This window comes from Palaemon carinicauda, chromosome 1, assembly GCF_036898095.1.
Source record: "Palaemon carinicauda isolate YSFRI2023 chromosome 1, ASM3689809v2, whole genome shotgun sequence".
Taxonomy (NCBI): Eukaryota; Metazoa; Arthropoda; class Malacostraca; order Decapoda; family Palaemonidae; genus Palaemon; species Palaemon carinicauda.
The window spans coordinates 263,883,222-263,900,262 of NC_090725.1; the positions used below are offsets into that span (position 1 = coordinate 263,883,222).

Here is a 17,041-nt window from a genome sequence, read left to right on the forward strand (position 1 = left end):
CTTTTTATTTGAAACTTATGTACATGTCTCCATAATTCAAAATTTTTTCAATGCTTTCATTTTATCTATATTAAATTACATTTATCATTTACATATTATTAGTTTTCTATTCTTATGACCTGCATCTTTTGTTTTTAAATATTTAACTTAGCCGGTGAATATATAATAGCTGCTGCTCCAGCGGCTCGACAGAAAAACACACAAAAACTCGCGAGCGATCGCTATGAAGGTTGCGGGTGTGCCCACCAGCGCCAACTATCGGCCAGATACCGCATATGCATGTAAACAAGCCTCAATTCTTCTCTGTCGGCCTTAACGACAAGACGTATCATTACTCGCTGTATAACCTGGAGTTTTCTCAACATATTTGGTGAAGTACTTCATTTTGGTTTGAGCTTTCGCAGTGCAGGTGTTTTTCCTCAACTTAAACTCTTGAACTCTTTGTTGGACAGATTTAATTGTTGATGACTTGGATTGTTTTTTGGACTTTCTTTGACTAATTCAAAATGGCTGACGCTTCTCAAGCCCCTAGATTTCGTAAGTGTAATGCTAGGGATTGCAATAGGCGTCTTCCAAAGGCCTCTCTCGACCCACATACTGTGTGTTCTAATTGTCGGGGTAAAACCTGTCAATTAGGAGATCGGTGTGAGGAATGCGTGGGCCTTTCGGAATTCGATTGGCTCGAATATGACAAATATTCTCGTAAGCTAGAGAGAGATAGGGTGAGGAGGAGTTCCTCTAGATCAGTAGATTTTTCCTCTCCCCATGCCCCTGAACCTAATCCTTCCCCTGTAGTGGTTGTGCCTGAACCCCCTACTGGCATTCAGGAACCATCAATGCGGGACATGTTACGTGCCATTCATGCTTTGGGTGAAAGAGTTGAGTCATTAGCTACAGATCGTAATCAACTCATGGCGGACGTTAGAGAGCTAAAGTGTCAGAGTGCCACAGCGAAAAATCGTGGGAAAGTGATTAGTGCGCAAAGTGTTTTCAGTGTTGCGACCGAGGGTTCGTCTGTTCGTGCCTGTCGTTCGCCTAGTCCGAGACCTCTTGCAAGCTCCCAAGCCCAGGGGAGAAGTAATGTCGTACGACTTATGGGTTCGAGAGGCCTTGATCAGCGAACAGACGTTCCCTCTATGGTAACAGGCGTGTCTCATCAAGACCGCCCCTACCATAAGACGAGAGAGACCATTTTCTCCTCGTCATCCGAAGGCTTTTCGCATAAGAAACCGTGGAGCAAGGTTTCAAGGCCCTTGAAGCGAAAGTCGGTCCCTTCAGGACAGGTCCAGCGTCCTGGTTGTAGCCATTGGGACAGCTCTGACCCCTTACAGTCATCGGAAGACTGCTCGCCGCCTAAGCAGCAACGTTACACAGGCTCTGAGAGTCTTGGTGTAGGCAAGGTTGTGCAGTCTCAGACGTTAACCCCGTCTTTTACCACACCCATTCCCGTTGATCCTAAATGGGTTGTACTGCAAGACATGCAGATCAAGCTCGCCTCCCTTATGGAAGACTATTCTGCCGAAAAGGTTCACGATGATCCTCGCCGCTTAGCTAATCGAGATCCTGGCCTTCAGCCGCCAAAACGAGCCTTTGCTCGTCCTGTTGACGTTGGCGTTGCTAAGTCACGTCAATCACGCTTTGTAGAGCCTCACTCGATGCAGTCACGTGTTGACTTTCAGCCGCATATGGACGTTCAGCCACTTCCTAATGCTCTTGTTGACGTTCAGGACGTTCGCCAACCAGCGGAGTTGACTTGTTTTGACGCTGAGCGTCAACCACCGCAGTCTAGAGTTGTTTTGACTGCTCAGTCTAGGCAGTCAAAACAGTCTCGAGTTGACGTCGAGCGTCCTCCCGCTCCTGTTGTTGTTGACAGTCAGGCTGTTAAGCAGTTACATGACGTAGCGTCCTGGACTGCTACTAATGCACCAGTGCGTGTGGACTTTGCGTGTGAAGCATTGCCAACCCCTTTGCTTGTTACTCAGCAGTTGTCGGATGAAGATCCTTCAGATGAGGACGTTGCTGACCCTCATCATGATGATCATCCTTCGGATGTAGACGAACCCAGAACGGTTCCTCCTTCAATGGACTTTAAGAAAGTCATGTTAATTTTCAAGGAGCTTTTTCCCGATCACTTTGTCACTGTTGCTCCTCGTTCGCCTCCGTCTGAGTTTGCTCTAGGCTTACCTGCTAACATGCCAGCCTTTACTAAGCTAGTGCTCTCTCGCTCTTCCAAGAGAGCTTTACGACTTTTAGGTGACTGGTTAGATACCAGGAGGAGTTTGGGGAAGACGGCCTTTGCCTTCCCTCCGTCAAAGCTCTCGTCTAGATCGAGCGTCTGGTATGCCACGGGAGAAGTTCTCGGCTTGGGAGTCCCTGCCTCTGCCCAGGGTGACTTCTCAAGCCTCGTAGACTCTCCCCGCCGCCTAGCCATGAGACGCTCGAAGATTAGTTGGTCCTCCTCGGATCTTGACCATCTGCTGAAAGGCGTATACAGGGCCTTTGAAGTTTTCAACTTCCTTGACTGGTCATTGGGAGCTTTAAGTAGGAAAATCTCATCGGCTGATAGAGATGTTTCCTTACTGATAATGTCATGTATGGATAAAGCCATCCGCGATGGTTCCAATGAGCTCGCCTCCTCTTTTACGTCGGGAGTCTTAAAGAAGCGAGAGTCCCTTTGCTCTTTTCTTTCGGCAGGAGTTACTCCCTGTCAGAGATCAGAACTGCTCTTTGCTCCCTTATCAAAGTTTTTGTTTCCGCAACAATTGGTTAAGGACATAGCTTCTTCGCTTGTGCAGAAGGACACCCATGACTTGATGGCGTCCTCTGCTCGCAAGGGGACTCCTTCTACATCCTTTGCTGTAAGACCCAGGATCGACACTCCGGCATCCAGATTTATCCCGCCCTTTCGTGGCAGAGCTCCCAGCAGGGGAAGTACTCGTGCCGAGGGAAAGAGAGGAAAGAAGAGAGGAGCCAAGTCCTCACGTGGCAGAGTCTGACTGCCCACAGCCTCAGACAGCAGTAGGAGCCAGATTGAAGAGCTTCTGGCAGGCCTGGGAGAAGAGGGGCGCACACCAACAGTCTGTTCGGTTGCTCAGAGAGGGGTACAAAATTCCGTTTGTACGCAAACCTCCTCTAGCGACAACCCCCATCGACCTCTCTCCCAGGTACCGAGAGGAGTCAAAGAGACAAGCCCTAAACCTAGAAGTGTCTCTGTTGCTAGAGAAGGGAGCGGTGGTGAAAGTCTCGGACCTTCAATCACCGGGGTTTTACAACCGTCTCTTCCTAGTCCCAAAGAAGACAGGAGGTTGGAGACCGGTGCTAGACGTCAGTGCGCTCAACGTCTTTGTTACGAAAACAAAGTTCACTATGGAGACCACGAAGTCAGTCTTAGCAGCGGTCAGAAAGGGAGACTGGATGGTCTCTCTCGATCTACGAGATGCGTACTTCCACATCCCTATACACCCAGATTCCCAACCGTTTCTGAGGTTTGTTTTCAGGAATGTGGTATACCAGTTTCAGGCCCTGTGCTTTGGCCTAAGTCCTGCTCCTCTCGTGTTTACGAGGCTTATGAGGAATGTGGCAAAATTCCTCCATTTATCGGGAATCCGAGCCTCCCTGTACTTGGACGACTGGCTTCTCAGAGCTTCGTCCAGTCATCGCTGTCTGCAGGATCTTCATTGGACATTGGATCTGGCCAAGGAATTGGGACTTTTGGTCAACCTAGAAAAGTCCCAGCTGATTCCATCCCAAACTATACTGTATTTAGGGATGGAGATTCGCAGTCCAGTTTTTCGGGCTTTTCCGTCTGCCACCCGAATAGATCAAGCCCTGCTCAAAGTCCAACTAATGTTGAAGAGAGAACGGTGCTCAGTCAGGAATTGGATGAGTCTAGTAGGAACTCTATCATCCCTGGAGCAGTTTGTCTCGCTAGGAAGACTACACCTTCGGCCTCTCCAGTTCCATCTAGCCTTTCACTGGAACAAGGACAAGACGTTAGAGACGGTCTCAATCCCGGTCTCCGAACCAGTAAAGGCATGCCTGAAATGGTGGAACAACAATATCAGTCTGAGAGAGGGACTTTCCCTAGCAGTTCAGAACCCAAACCACGTACTAGTCTCAGACGCGTCGGATTTGGGTTGGGGTGCGACCCTGGACGGTCGGGAATGCTCAGGTCTGTGGACCTCAAGTCAGAGGAGCATGCACATCAACGGCAAGGAGCTTTTGGCAGTCCACTTGGCCTTGATGAAATTCGAAAGTCTCCTTCGAAACAAAGTGGTAGAGATCAACTCCGACAATACCACAGCCTTGGCGTACATCTCCAAGCAAGGAGGCTCCCACTCCCTCACGCTGTACGAGATCGCAAGGGACCTGCTCATTTGGTCAAGAGATCGAGGCATCTCCCTGTTAACGAGGTTTATCCAGGGCGACTTGAACGTCTTAGCAGACTGTCTCAGTCGGAGGGGTCAGGTAATTCCTACGGAATGGACCCTCCACAAGGACGTGTGCAAGAGTCTTTGGGCGACTTGGGGTCAACCCACCATAGACCTCTTTGCCACCTCGATGACCAAGAGACTTCCAATCTATTGCTCTCCAGTCCCAGACCCAGCAGCAATACACATAGACGCATTTCTCCTAGATTGGTCTCATCTGGACTTATATGCATTCCCACCATTCAAGATTGTCAACAAGGTACTGCAGAAGTTCGCCTCTCACGAAGGGACAAGGTTGACGTTGGTTGCTCCCCTCTGGCCCGCGAGAGAGTGGTTCACCGAGGTACTTCGATGGCTGGTAGACTTTCCAAGAAGTCTTCCTCTAAGGGTAGATCTGTTACGTCAGCCCCACGTAAAGAATGTCCATCAAAGCCTCCCCGCTCTTCATCTGACTGCCTTCAGACTATCGAAAGACTCTCAAGAGCTCGAGGCTTTTCGAAGGAGGCAGCCAGTGCGATTGCAAGAGCGAGGAGAGCTTCTACCATTAGAGTATACCAGTCGAAGTGGGAAGTCTTTCGAGACTGGTGCAAGTCAGCATCTGTGTCCACGTCCAGTACCTCTGTAGCCCAAATCGCAGATTTTCTTTTACATCTTAGAAAGGTTCGCTCCCTCTCAGCTTCCACGATTAAGGGCTACAGGAGCATGTTGGCTTCGGTCTTTCGGCATAGAGGCTTAGATCTTTCCAACAATAAAGATCTCCAAGATCTCCTTAAGTCTTTCGAGACCTCTAAGGAACGTCGTTTGGCAACTCCTGGATGGAACTTAGACGTGGTCCTAAGGTTCCTCATGTCAGACAGGTTTGAGCCATTACATTCAGCCTCCCTGAAGGATCTCACCCTCAAGACGCTTTTCCTAGTGTGCTTGGCTTCGGCTAAAAGGGTCAGTGAAATTCATGCCTTCAGTAAGAACATCGGCTTTTCTACAGAAAAAAACACTTGTTCACTTCAACTTGGTTTCCTGGCCAAAAATGAACTGCCTTCTCGTCCTTGGCCTAAATCTTTTGATATTCCTTGTTTATCAGAGATCGTAGGCAACGAACTGGAAAGAGTATTATGCCCCGTTAGAGCTCTTAAGTTCTATTTAGCTCGTACTAAGTCATTACGGGGTAAATCTGAGGCATTATGGTGCTCAGTTAAGAAACCATCATTGCCTATGTCAAAGAATGCTTTGTCATATTTTATCAGATTTTTAATACGAGAAGCTCATTCTCACTTGAATGAGAAAGACCGATGTTTGCTTAAGGTTAAGACGCACGAAGTTAGAGCTATAGCAACCTCCGTGGCCTTCAAGCAAAATAGATCTCTGCAAAGTATTATGGACGCGACTTTTTGGAGAAGCAAGTCAGTGTTCGCGTCATTTTACTTAAAAGATGTCCAGACTCTTTACGAGGACTGCTACACACTGGGTCCATTCGTTGCAGCGAGTGCAGTAGTGGGTGAGTGTTCTACCACTACACTTCCCTAATTCCAATATCCTTTTTAATCTGTCTCTTGAAATGTTTTTAATATTGTTTTTTGGGTTGTACGGAAGGCTAAGAAGCCTTTCGCATCCTGGTTGATTTGGCGGGTGGTCAAAGTCATTTCTTGAGAGCGCCCAGATTAGGGGTTTGATGAGGTCCTGTTTGTATGGGTTGCAGCCCTTGATACTTCAGCTCCTGGGAGTCTTTCAGCATCCTACGAGGATCGCTGGGCTTCGTGAGGAAGACAGACTTACAAGGCAGAGTAATCGTCGAAGTCAACTTCCTTACCAGGTACCTATATATTTTGGTTTTGTTATATTATAACTGTCAAAAACTCTAAGCATATACGCTGTAAACTTAATTAACTCTGGTCTCTACCCACCACCTTGGGTGTGAATCAGCTATTATATATTCACCGGCTAAGTTAAATATTTAAAAATGATATTTTAATTATAAAATAAATTTTTGAATATACTTACCCGGTGAATATATAAATTAAAGGCCCTCCCTTCCTCCCCAATAGAGATGCAGCGGGACGAGAAGAATTGAGGCTTGTTTACATGCATATGCGGTATCTGGCCGATAGTTGGCGCTGGTGGGCACACCCGCAACCTTCATAGCGATCGCTCGCGAGTTTTTGTGTGTTTTTCTGTCGAGCCGCTGGAGCAGCAGCTATTATATATTCACCGGGTAAGTATATTCAAAAATTTATTTTATAATTAAAATATCATATTTTACCACTTACATCTCTTATTAAATTATATGCATTACATATGATTTCTCTCTCTCTCTCTCTCTCTCTCTCTCTCTCTCTCTCTCTCTCTCTCTCTCTTTTGTAAAAGTGGGGTCAATCCAGTTTACAGCTAGCTTGGGGTATACAGTTTTTCTTTATTTTGCCATTAATTGTTTTTCTTTCTTATTCCCATTTGTTTTACTTTTATTCCTTTCATCTTATTCTTATTATAAACTTATACTTTATAATAGTAGTAGGAATTATGGTTGAAAATTTTTTATTTATTCATTTTTATATATGTAAATATTTTGGTTATCATAATTGACCAAAAAATTGGGGAACAGTAAGCAAAAGGGGAGTAAAAATGTTGAAATTTGGGATGGGAGAGACTGTAACTGTTTGTGTATGATATCCAAGACTGCTAAAGGATTAGAAAACTCGTATTCAATAGGAAAAACTTTGAAAGGGATCTGTTAGAGTGAGTTGTATATATATAGTATACTGTTTAACAACAATACTCTGTTAATCAAGGACCATAAATGTACATAATTAATGTCTTAAGTATATGTATAAAACAGTTGAAGGGCTAAGATATTTGTGAAATGCATTTCAAGATTTTTTTTTCTGGGGCAAGTATTGCATATCATATAGATTTGGAATTTTATCTTACAGGTCCTGGAAGAAAAATATGTCTTCATGATTGAGGAAAATTTGTACCGGACAGAATTCAGTGGAGTTTGTGGTGCAGTTATGATACCAGGAAAATACTTCATACAGCAGACAGGTTTTGCTGTTCAAAAAGGGTCACCTTTGCTGAAAATATTCAATAATCAGTAAGTCATGAAAGTTTTTTCACTTTTTTATAAGGAAAATATTACTACTTTTTTTAACCACACCATTGAGGTGAATTATTTTGTTGTAATCGGGCAAGTAGTAAGTTTACTAGTCCTTGAATTCATTAGATATATTTTTTAATTTTGTGTTACTGAAAAAGTTCCAGACTTTTCATGTGTTTAAGAATATGACATAATGTTGGGCAAATCTTATCATACTTGATATTTCAATAAATCTTACCTTCAAATCTCAATGCATGGACATAGAAACGACTGCTCCACAACTGTGTAGGATTATGACTTTAGAATTTTATATTTATGCCATTCTTCACCTTCCACACTAAGCCCACCAAACAGGAAATTAGTTTTAACATCGGCCGTGACAGGTAATTCCCTGCTTCACCTTCTCACTATCATTAAAATTTTTTTTAACAAACTATTGTGCTAATCTCCCATCAGGATGCGTTTCCCTTGGTTTTATAGATATCTTTGATCTTTACCTAAGTGGAGAAGTACTGTACCTTAAAACGAATAGGATTTTGACATTGTTTAAATATTGTTCTTGAAGAATAAAATAATTTAAAAACCATTCTTTAAAAAAAGCTATTGTAATTCAAGCATCTTTTTGTTGTCAAAATGTACAGGATGCAGATGCTTGCTTCCTTTTGCTGATCCCCAGAGGTTTTGAGAGAGGTGAATCATGAAAGAGTGCCAAAGTCCAGACCATGCTGCAGAAGGGCGCTCTCCAAGAGGTTCCGTACAGGTCTCCAGGCTTCCGCAGTTGACTCTTTCCTGTGAAAAAGGCATCTGGAGGCTGGAGACCAGTCATAGATCTCTCGCCCCTGAACAAGTTTGTCCTACAAACTCTGTTCAGGATGGAGATGGCAGAGACAGTCATCCAAGCAGTAAGACAAAGATACTTCATGAGTACATTTGATCTCGAAGACCCATACTTCTAGATCCCAATCCATCCGTCTTCAAGGAAGTATCTCAGATTCATACACGATAACAAGCATTACTAGGTTCTCTGCTTCCGTCTCTCGACAGCACCCCAGGTCTTCACCAGGGTGTTCACCCTAGTGTCATCATTGGCGCACAAGAATGGTATTCTTCTCTTAAAATACCTAGACGATTGGCTGATTCTGGCAGACTCTAAGATGAACTTTCTACATCATCAAGACAGGCTTCTCAAGCTTTGTCATGATCTGGAGAGCGTGATAAATCTCAAGAAGTCATCACTGCTTCCATCTCAGAGACTGGTTTATCTCGGTATGATCATAAACACCAACCTTCAAAAAGTCTTTACATCAGACGACAGAGTACACAGGCTGAGAGAAGTGGCTCGTTCCCTCCTCAGACAAGTAAATCTACTAGCCCGTCAGTGGTTGTGCCTTCTAGGTCATCTAACCTCCTTGATTCGTCTTGTTCCCAACGGCTGCCTCAGGATAAGATCCCTGCAATGGCTGCTAAAGCCCATGTGGAACTAACACACTGGCTCCTCAGACGACCTAGTGCTGGTAGATCAGGATCAAGTAACAGATCTACGATGTTGGGTGGCAGAGGAGAACCTCCTTTGGGCTTGATGCTCTTCATAGACACATCAAAAGAAGGATGGGGGCCCAACTTTCTACATCACACGGTCTCAGACCTATGGTTCAAATCTGAAAGGTATCTGCACATAAATCTCTTAGAGATGAGAGCAGCATTCCTAGCTCTAACAGTTCTACCAATTGCTGCTGGCAGGTCACTCTGTAGTGTTGATGAGTGACAACACCACAATAGTGGCTTACTTAAAGAAACAAGGCGTTACCTTTTTGCAGCCTTTATGAGAGATACTAAGATGGGCAGAAGCACATTCGGGGACCCTATCAGCTTGCTTCATTCCGGGCAAGAAGAATATGCTAGCAGACAACTCTGAGTAGAGCGACTCAGATAGTGGGCTCCGAATGGTATTTGAATCCTTTTATATCTAACAAAGTCCTGACTTTGTGGGGTTCCCCGACTGTGGACCTGTTTTCAATATCAACAACAGTGGGAAAACATTGACATGTACTCCTTTCCCCCATTTTGTCTGATAAGGAGACTGCTCAACAAAACTAGACCAACCAAAAATCTAATGATGACCCTCATAGCTCCACTATGGCATCACGTAGAGTGGTTCCCGTACCTTCTGCAACTTGTAGTAGAGCTCCCGAGAGAACTCTCTCCATGAGCAGATCTACTCAAACAACCACACATCTAAATCTTTCACAAGACCATCCTGTCTCTTCGGCTTCACGCCTGGACACTGTCCAGGGTCTCCTTTCACAAGGAGGCTTTTCGCAACAGGATACTAAAAGAATGTCTATATAGCTGCAAAAATCTTTGGCAGCAGTGTATCATACAAAATGGACAGTCTTCTGTGGTTGGTGTCATGGAACGGGTATCTCTCCTCCCGATGCCACTATTCCTGTAATAGCTGAGTTTCTTGTATACCTTCAGGAAGGAAAATTCCTTTCACGCTCGGTGGTGAAAGCTATCGCTCAGCCTGAAGCCTAGCCTTTACATTGAATAGAGTAGACCTTTCCTTTTTGTTGGAGCTTTCCTTTCTCATACAGTGTTATGAGATCATTTACCCCCAGTCGAAGATTAGACCTCCTCCTTGGAACGTGGTTTGCATTTTGAGATCCTTAAAGGTCGTCCTTGTAAGCCACTTTGAAGATGGCGTTCCTACTTACTTTAGCCTCGGCAAAGAGAGTTAGTGAACTTCATGGTATCTCATACGACATCACCTATTCAAGGGGATGGGGGGAAGTGACACTCAGCTTAGTCTCTGAGTTCATTGCAAATACTCAAAATTCTGGGTTACTGGACCCTAGATTCAGGCTCCTTCAGATTAAGTCTCAACGTTCTGTAACCTCTGACCCAGATCAACTGTTTCTTTGTCCAGTAAGGAGTTTTAGATAGTATCTTGAGTGCACTACAGCGACTCGACCCCCGCTTTTAGCCCTTTTCGTTAGCTCGGGTAGGATTAAAAGGAGGGTCACCAAGAATACCATCTCTTCTTAGATTTGCAAAGTCATTGACTTTATTCTTAATCCTGCCCCTCCTCAAGCTTGAAGACCTACAGCTCATGATGTTCTATCTTATTTTTTTTCTCTTCTTTTTTTTTTAAATGGTGTGTTGGGCAGGCTTAATAGAAGGGCCATGGAAGCCTAGTGGTTTATCAAGAGGTTGTCTTCTCCTTATCTGACTCTTTTTCTTCTCAGAACCATACTAACTGTCCTCCCTTCAGTTGAAGTGACTATCCTGGAGGGTATTTATCCTTACATGGTGTATCGGCTCTTCCATGTTGACTAGTTTTTCCGAATTTTTTTCTATAGACCATGGGTTTGATCAATCACTTTATTTATATTTTTGTACATATTGTTTTTGTTATTATTCTTGTTAATCTAGTTTTTAGGTTGATGTCTGTTTTTTATTACCATTAATTCTTGTGCTGTCTGGAGACATTGAGCAAAATCTGGGACCAGTATGTCCTAGATTTCATCAATGTCGTTTACTGTACAGCAATATTCGTGACCTTCATGCAAATATTCAAGACCTTGTAGTTGCGTCCAAACAGTATGATATTCTTTTGTGCTCAGAAACTTTGGTTTCTAATATGAGGCACTCATCTAAGCTCCTTATAACTGGTTTTAAGAAGCCAATAATGTTTAAACGTGATGCCATCCCTAGAGCCAGTGGAATGACGGTGTATATCAGGACTGAATACCATGCTTCTCATAAGTCCTACTATGAATGTGGATGTCATGAGATTCAGGTAATAAAAGTTTGTGGCAGGCATAACAACTTCTACTTGTGTTCGATCTACTGGAATCCAGACATGGATGATTCTATCTTCTATTGTCTTCTTACCATTCATACTGTTCAGTTGGGAACATTTTCATATAGTTGAGATGGTAACATTTTCATACAGTTCAGTTGGCCACATTTCATGATATTTTATTTGTGAGCATGCTATTATATTTTAAGTATATTTTGAGAGAGTAGTTATAATGGTTTGATAAGAACTATGTTATAGAGTTATTCAGTGAGAATATTTCTTTCTTATATATCTAGACTGATGCGAATGATTGATGGAGGTATCTTTAGCCGCCTATGGAAGGCTTGGCAACCACCACCACCCCTCTGCACAAGTGAATCTGTGGTAGCACTTAATATTCAGCAGCTGTTTACTGCATTCTTGCTTTTGGTCTTTGGCTTGATACTTGCAGTAATCTTCCTACCATGTGAGAGGTAAGGCTGGTTAAAATTAAAGCTACTTGAATTGTATATTCAATTAGTTTATTTGAATACTGTTGCAACCTTTTATTTTAAATCGACAACTCTTATGATCTATATGTTATTATTTTCATTTGAATGAACTTGTTAGTTGTTTTCAAAGTTTGAATATCCAGTAGTTATAATCACAAAACTTGAATTTTTCACAGTTGATATGGTCTCGTTTTTTTTTATCATCCTATAGCTTGACATTTTGCATTGCCCTTATGATAAAGTACTTATAAATCTCATTTCACCATCAGCTTGTAAATTGTTAATAAAATAACAGTAATTACCTTGTGATTAGAGATGTTTTAGTATTTACTGATTAATAAGCAATGGTCACAATGTTTTAATCTTTTGGCTAGTTTATATATACTGTGTGTATATATATATATATATATATATATATATATATATATATATATATATATATATATACAGTGAACCCTCGTTTATCGCGGTAGATAGGTTCCAGACCCGGCCGCGATAGGTGAAAATCCACGAAGTAGTGACACCATATTTACCTATTTATTTAACATGTATATTCGGACTTTTAAAACCTTCCCTTGTACGTAGTACTGTTAACAAACTACCCTTTAATGTACAGAACACTTAATGCATGTACTACAGTACCCTAAACTAAAACATGCACAAATATTAAAGGCGATTTTATATCATGCGTTTCCTAAACACGCTAAAAAGCACGATAAAAAATGGCAACCAATGTTTTGTTTACATTCATCTCTGATCATAATGAAGAAACAAACTCATTTAGTGTACACATATATGTATAGGTTAGTTTCTGCATCGATTATATTGATTATACAGTATGTTGATTTTGTTATTACCATTGTTTTACTTAATTTTTCTTAGGACTTCCAAATGAAATGTTTTTCTTTATGACGCCGCCTGAAACGATGGCGTCATAAAGTACTGTACGATCAGTAAACAACCACGCTCAGAACAAAGAAGGCATTTAACGCGCATGATGAAAGTGATAAATAATGATATTTACAGTAAACGCATTTACAAAATATGTTATTACAAATATAATTTACCGTATCTATATAAAATCATACAGTACATACTGTACGTAGCAAAGCAGGAAAACAATTTACGAGAGAGAGAGAGAGAGAGAGAGAGAGAGAGAGAGAGAGAGAGAGAGAGAGAGAGAGATTGTTTTACGTACGTAAATGTAAATTTTAAACAAAAAAAATATGATAGGTTACAACATGTAGACTTTTAAAACCTTCCCTTTAACTTAATGCATACAGTACTAAACTATAAAACAGGCATAAATATTAAAATGTTAGAATATTAAAGTAAAAAATAAAGATTGTTACTGTACTCACCACGAAAGAAGTTCAAGAAAAACTTGAATGATGATGGCGATGAATTTGCTGCACAGTAGAAATGATGATGATGAAGCTGATGATGTCTTCTACTGTGCAGCCAATGATAGTATTTTACGTCTCTTCAGACGGAGGTGTCTTTTCCTGGGACACCTCTTCAACTTCTTCAATTTCTTCCGAAGGCGTACTAGCAGGAGGAACTGGCTCTTTTTTGCGAGGCTGGAAGAACATTGTGATCGGAAGTTGCTGCTGCTGCTTCTTTTTTTGCTCTAAGAGCATCCTGTAGGGAGTCATGATGTCATCGACCTTGTTGGAGAATTGCATAGAACGAACCATATCCTTGTCCCACTCTTGCAACATTTCTTTCACCTCCTTTATATGGTTGCAGACCTTGGCAAGCCGTTCTAGTGTTAAGCCCGTTTCTTCGACATTTTCTTGGGTCTCTTCCTGGGTTTCACTCTCTTCTTCGCTTGCCGATTTCGTCAGGTCTTCTAGGTCTGCGTCAGTTAGCGGCTGGGAATGGCAGTCCAACAACTCGTCGACGTCTTCAGTCGTCATGTCGCCAAACCCATCACCTCCAATTATGGCAGCCAACTGCACAGATTTCCGTATTGCAGAGTGTTGAATCTCAGCAGGTGTAAATCCCTCGTCGTCGTAAACAATCTGGGGCCACAACTTCTTCCAGCTCGCATTCACGGTTGCAGGTTTCATCTCTTGCAGTGCCTTCTGAATATTCTTCAGGCACGTGGCTATGGTGTACTGCCGCCAGTACGCCTTCAAGTTAAAATCTTCATCCTCATCATTTTGGGCAGCATCCACACACGCAACGAGGTCCGCTAAGGTATTCTTCGTGTAGAGGGCCTTGAACGCCCTGATAACCCCCTGGTCCATCGGTTGAATTAATGACGTGGTGTTGGGTGGCAGGAACTCAACCTGAACGCCCTCACGCGACAGGTCAGTTGTGTGTCCACCAGCGTTATCCATAAGGAGAAGGATCTTGAATGGCAAGCCCTTCTCTACGAGATATTCATTGACTTGCGGGATGAAACACTGGTGGAACCAGTTGGAGGTCAGCATCTTTGTAATCCATGCTTTTGGATTATGCATCCAGTACACGGGAAGGAGATTCTTATTCTTATTTTTCAAAGCGCGAGGATTTTTCGACTTATAAATAAGCCCCGGCTTTAGCAAAAATCCAGAAGCATTGACACACATCACGAGGGTAACGCGATCCTTGAATGCTTTAAAGCCAGAGGCTTTGGCTTCCTCTTTGAACAGGAAAGTTCGCGACGGCATTCTCTTCCAAAACAAGCCGGTCTCATCCATATTAAAGACTTGTTCCGGCTTGTATCCACCTTCGGCGAAAATATTCTTGAACGTCTGGTTCACGTAAGTTTCAGCAGGGGCAGTGTCAGCCGAAGCAGCCTCGCCATGCAGGGAAACGCTTTTCAGGGCGAAGCGTTCCTGAAACTTCGCGAACCATCCTTTGCTGGCGGAAAAACGTTGTTTCTGAGGCTGGGAATCAGTGGATGTCCCTGGTTGAGGTTCATCTGCATCATCATCTTCTTCAGCATGGTTGCCGTCGTCGTCTTGAGGTTCCTTTGCAGCAAAATTCTCATACAAGCTCAAAGCCTTTGTTCGGATGGTGTTCGTATCCAAGGCTATGTTCTTCTTCCGGCAGTCGGCAATCCACACAGCTAAAGCACCTTCCATGCGTACGATCGTTTTATTATGCGTGGTAACGACTCGCTTCGCTGATCTGCTAAAGGTGATTGCAGCTGTCTTTCTAATGTTTGCCTCGTCCTTCTTGATATAGCGAACGGTGGATTCGTTGATTCCAAAATGGCGGGCTGCGGACGCAAAACTTCTACCGTCTTTCAACATATCGAGAAGCGTCACCTTCTCAGCAATCGTCATCATCCTTCGGTGGCGTTTAGGCTCACTACCAGCCTTAGCAGAAGCAGAACGCTTGGGAGCCATTGTACAGTAGGATTTAACAGAAAGTTCAACAAAAAGTTCAACTTAAAACAGTCGCACACAGCACAGATTAAAGTTCACAAACTTAAGAACGTCTACTCAGCGATACGGCGTAAGAGAAATTGGCCGCGAGAACCTAGATGCTGCGGGTTGGAGATGCGGGCAAAACACCAATCACAGGCTAGATAACAAAACTTGAGTTCTGATTCGTCATCTATCAGCGCTTGAACCAATCACAACCCGTCTTATATGATGCGTAGGTTACCAACTCAAAGTACAAGATACCCCGCGTATACTGTACGTACAGTATTAATAATAATGATAATAAATAATGATAATAATACAGTAATAATAATAATAATAATGATAATAATAATAACAATAATAATTTTATTAACAACAACAACAATAATAATAATAGCTTTACGTATGCTATTTTATGCTTTTGTTATAGGATGTGTGTGTCTCTCTCTCTCTCTATCTCTCTCTCTATCTCTCTCTCTCTCTCTCGTACGCTTATTCGAAATGTGATTTTTGCAACAAAGAATATTATTAGATGCAGTACTACGTACGTATACATACAAAAGATTCATGGAAAAGAAGCACATCCATTACATTTGTAGTACAGTAGTAGCCATCAACAGCCTTACACCATTCTAATATGGTATGACTGCATCGGATTGCGTTTCATGTTCGATTTAATTTTACTACGTACTGTATACAGTACTGAATTATCGTATGATCACATTCTCTTTTCGTGTTTTATTTCTTTCTGTGCTGAATTATATATCATATGTAATGCAATGAACAATCAGTAAGAGCAGATATTACTAATTACAGTATTAATGGAATTACAGGTAACGAAATATCATATTTGGGGTCTTCAGATATCGCGGTATTTTCGAAATTTTCGGAAAATCCGCGATATGTATATATATATGGGTTATGGAAAAAACCCGCGAAGTGGTGAATCCGCGATGGTCGAACCGCGAAGTAGCGAGGGTTCACTGTATATATATATATATATATATATATATATATATATATATATATATATATATATATATATATATATATATATATATATATTTATTTAATATATATATATATATATATATATATATATATATATATATATATATATATATATATACACATATATATACAGTATATATATATATATATATATACAGTGATACCTCTGGATACGAAAGTTTCTGCTTACGAAAAATTCAGGATACGAAAAGCGATTCGAAGATTTTTATGCCCCAGTATACGAATAAAATTTCAGGAAACGAAAAGCTTACGAGATCCCAACTCGTCGCCGAGAGTAATTTTAAAAATTGTGCGCCGCCAGACTTTGAACTTGGGTAAACTCATTTACAGCCTCCTGCTCACCCATTGGTTATCTCCCTACTCAGATGCTAGCTGACGCCATAAGATCCTGCTTTCCTATTGGTCGGCAACTATCCCACCTTGCTTACGCACGGGCGTTCATCTCTCTCTCTCTCTTTTCGTTCCGACTGTGGTATCGTTAACAGACATTGTGTGCTTTCGCTTGTTTGACGTAGTGTTAAATACATTCGTACGCCACGTGTTATCGTTATTAAACATTCGTTACAGTGCACTGTACTGTATTAGTGTTTACTATACATAGTACTGTATATAACGTACGTAGTGTATTACGTATTGAGCTTAATACTGTAGCCATGGGTCCCAAGAATTTTGCCGAAGGAAAGACGATGCTCTCGATGGAGACGAAACTCGAAATCGTGAAAAAGTACGAGTCTGGCATGCGTTTAAGTGCGATCGCCAAGGAGTATGGCCGGAATCCATCTACGATAGGCACCATCCTGAAGCAGAAGGCGGCCATCAAAGCAGCGGCACCTTCT

The 17,041-nt window shown here is 42.3% G+C and overlaps 1 protein-coding gene across 3 annotated transcripts in view; it reads left to right on the forward strand.

Annotated features, from left to right (window-relative positions):
* LOC137655809 (glutamate receptor ionotropic, kainate 2-like) overlaps positions 1–17,041 on the forward strand; it is a 360,856-nt gene that overhangs the window by 334,156 nt on the left and 9,659 nt on the right. For all 3 annotated transcript variants that reach the window (XM_068389980.1, XM_068389971.1, XM_068389990.1), the window contains exons 11-12: positions 7,355–7,515; positions 11,617–11,793. In XM_068389980.1, the coding sequence (XP_068246081.1) occupies positions 7,355–7,515; positions 11,617–11,793 (338 nt within the window). The remainder of the gene's footprint in view (positions 1–7,354; positions 7,516–11,616; positions 11,794–17,041) is intronic.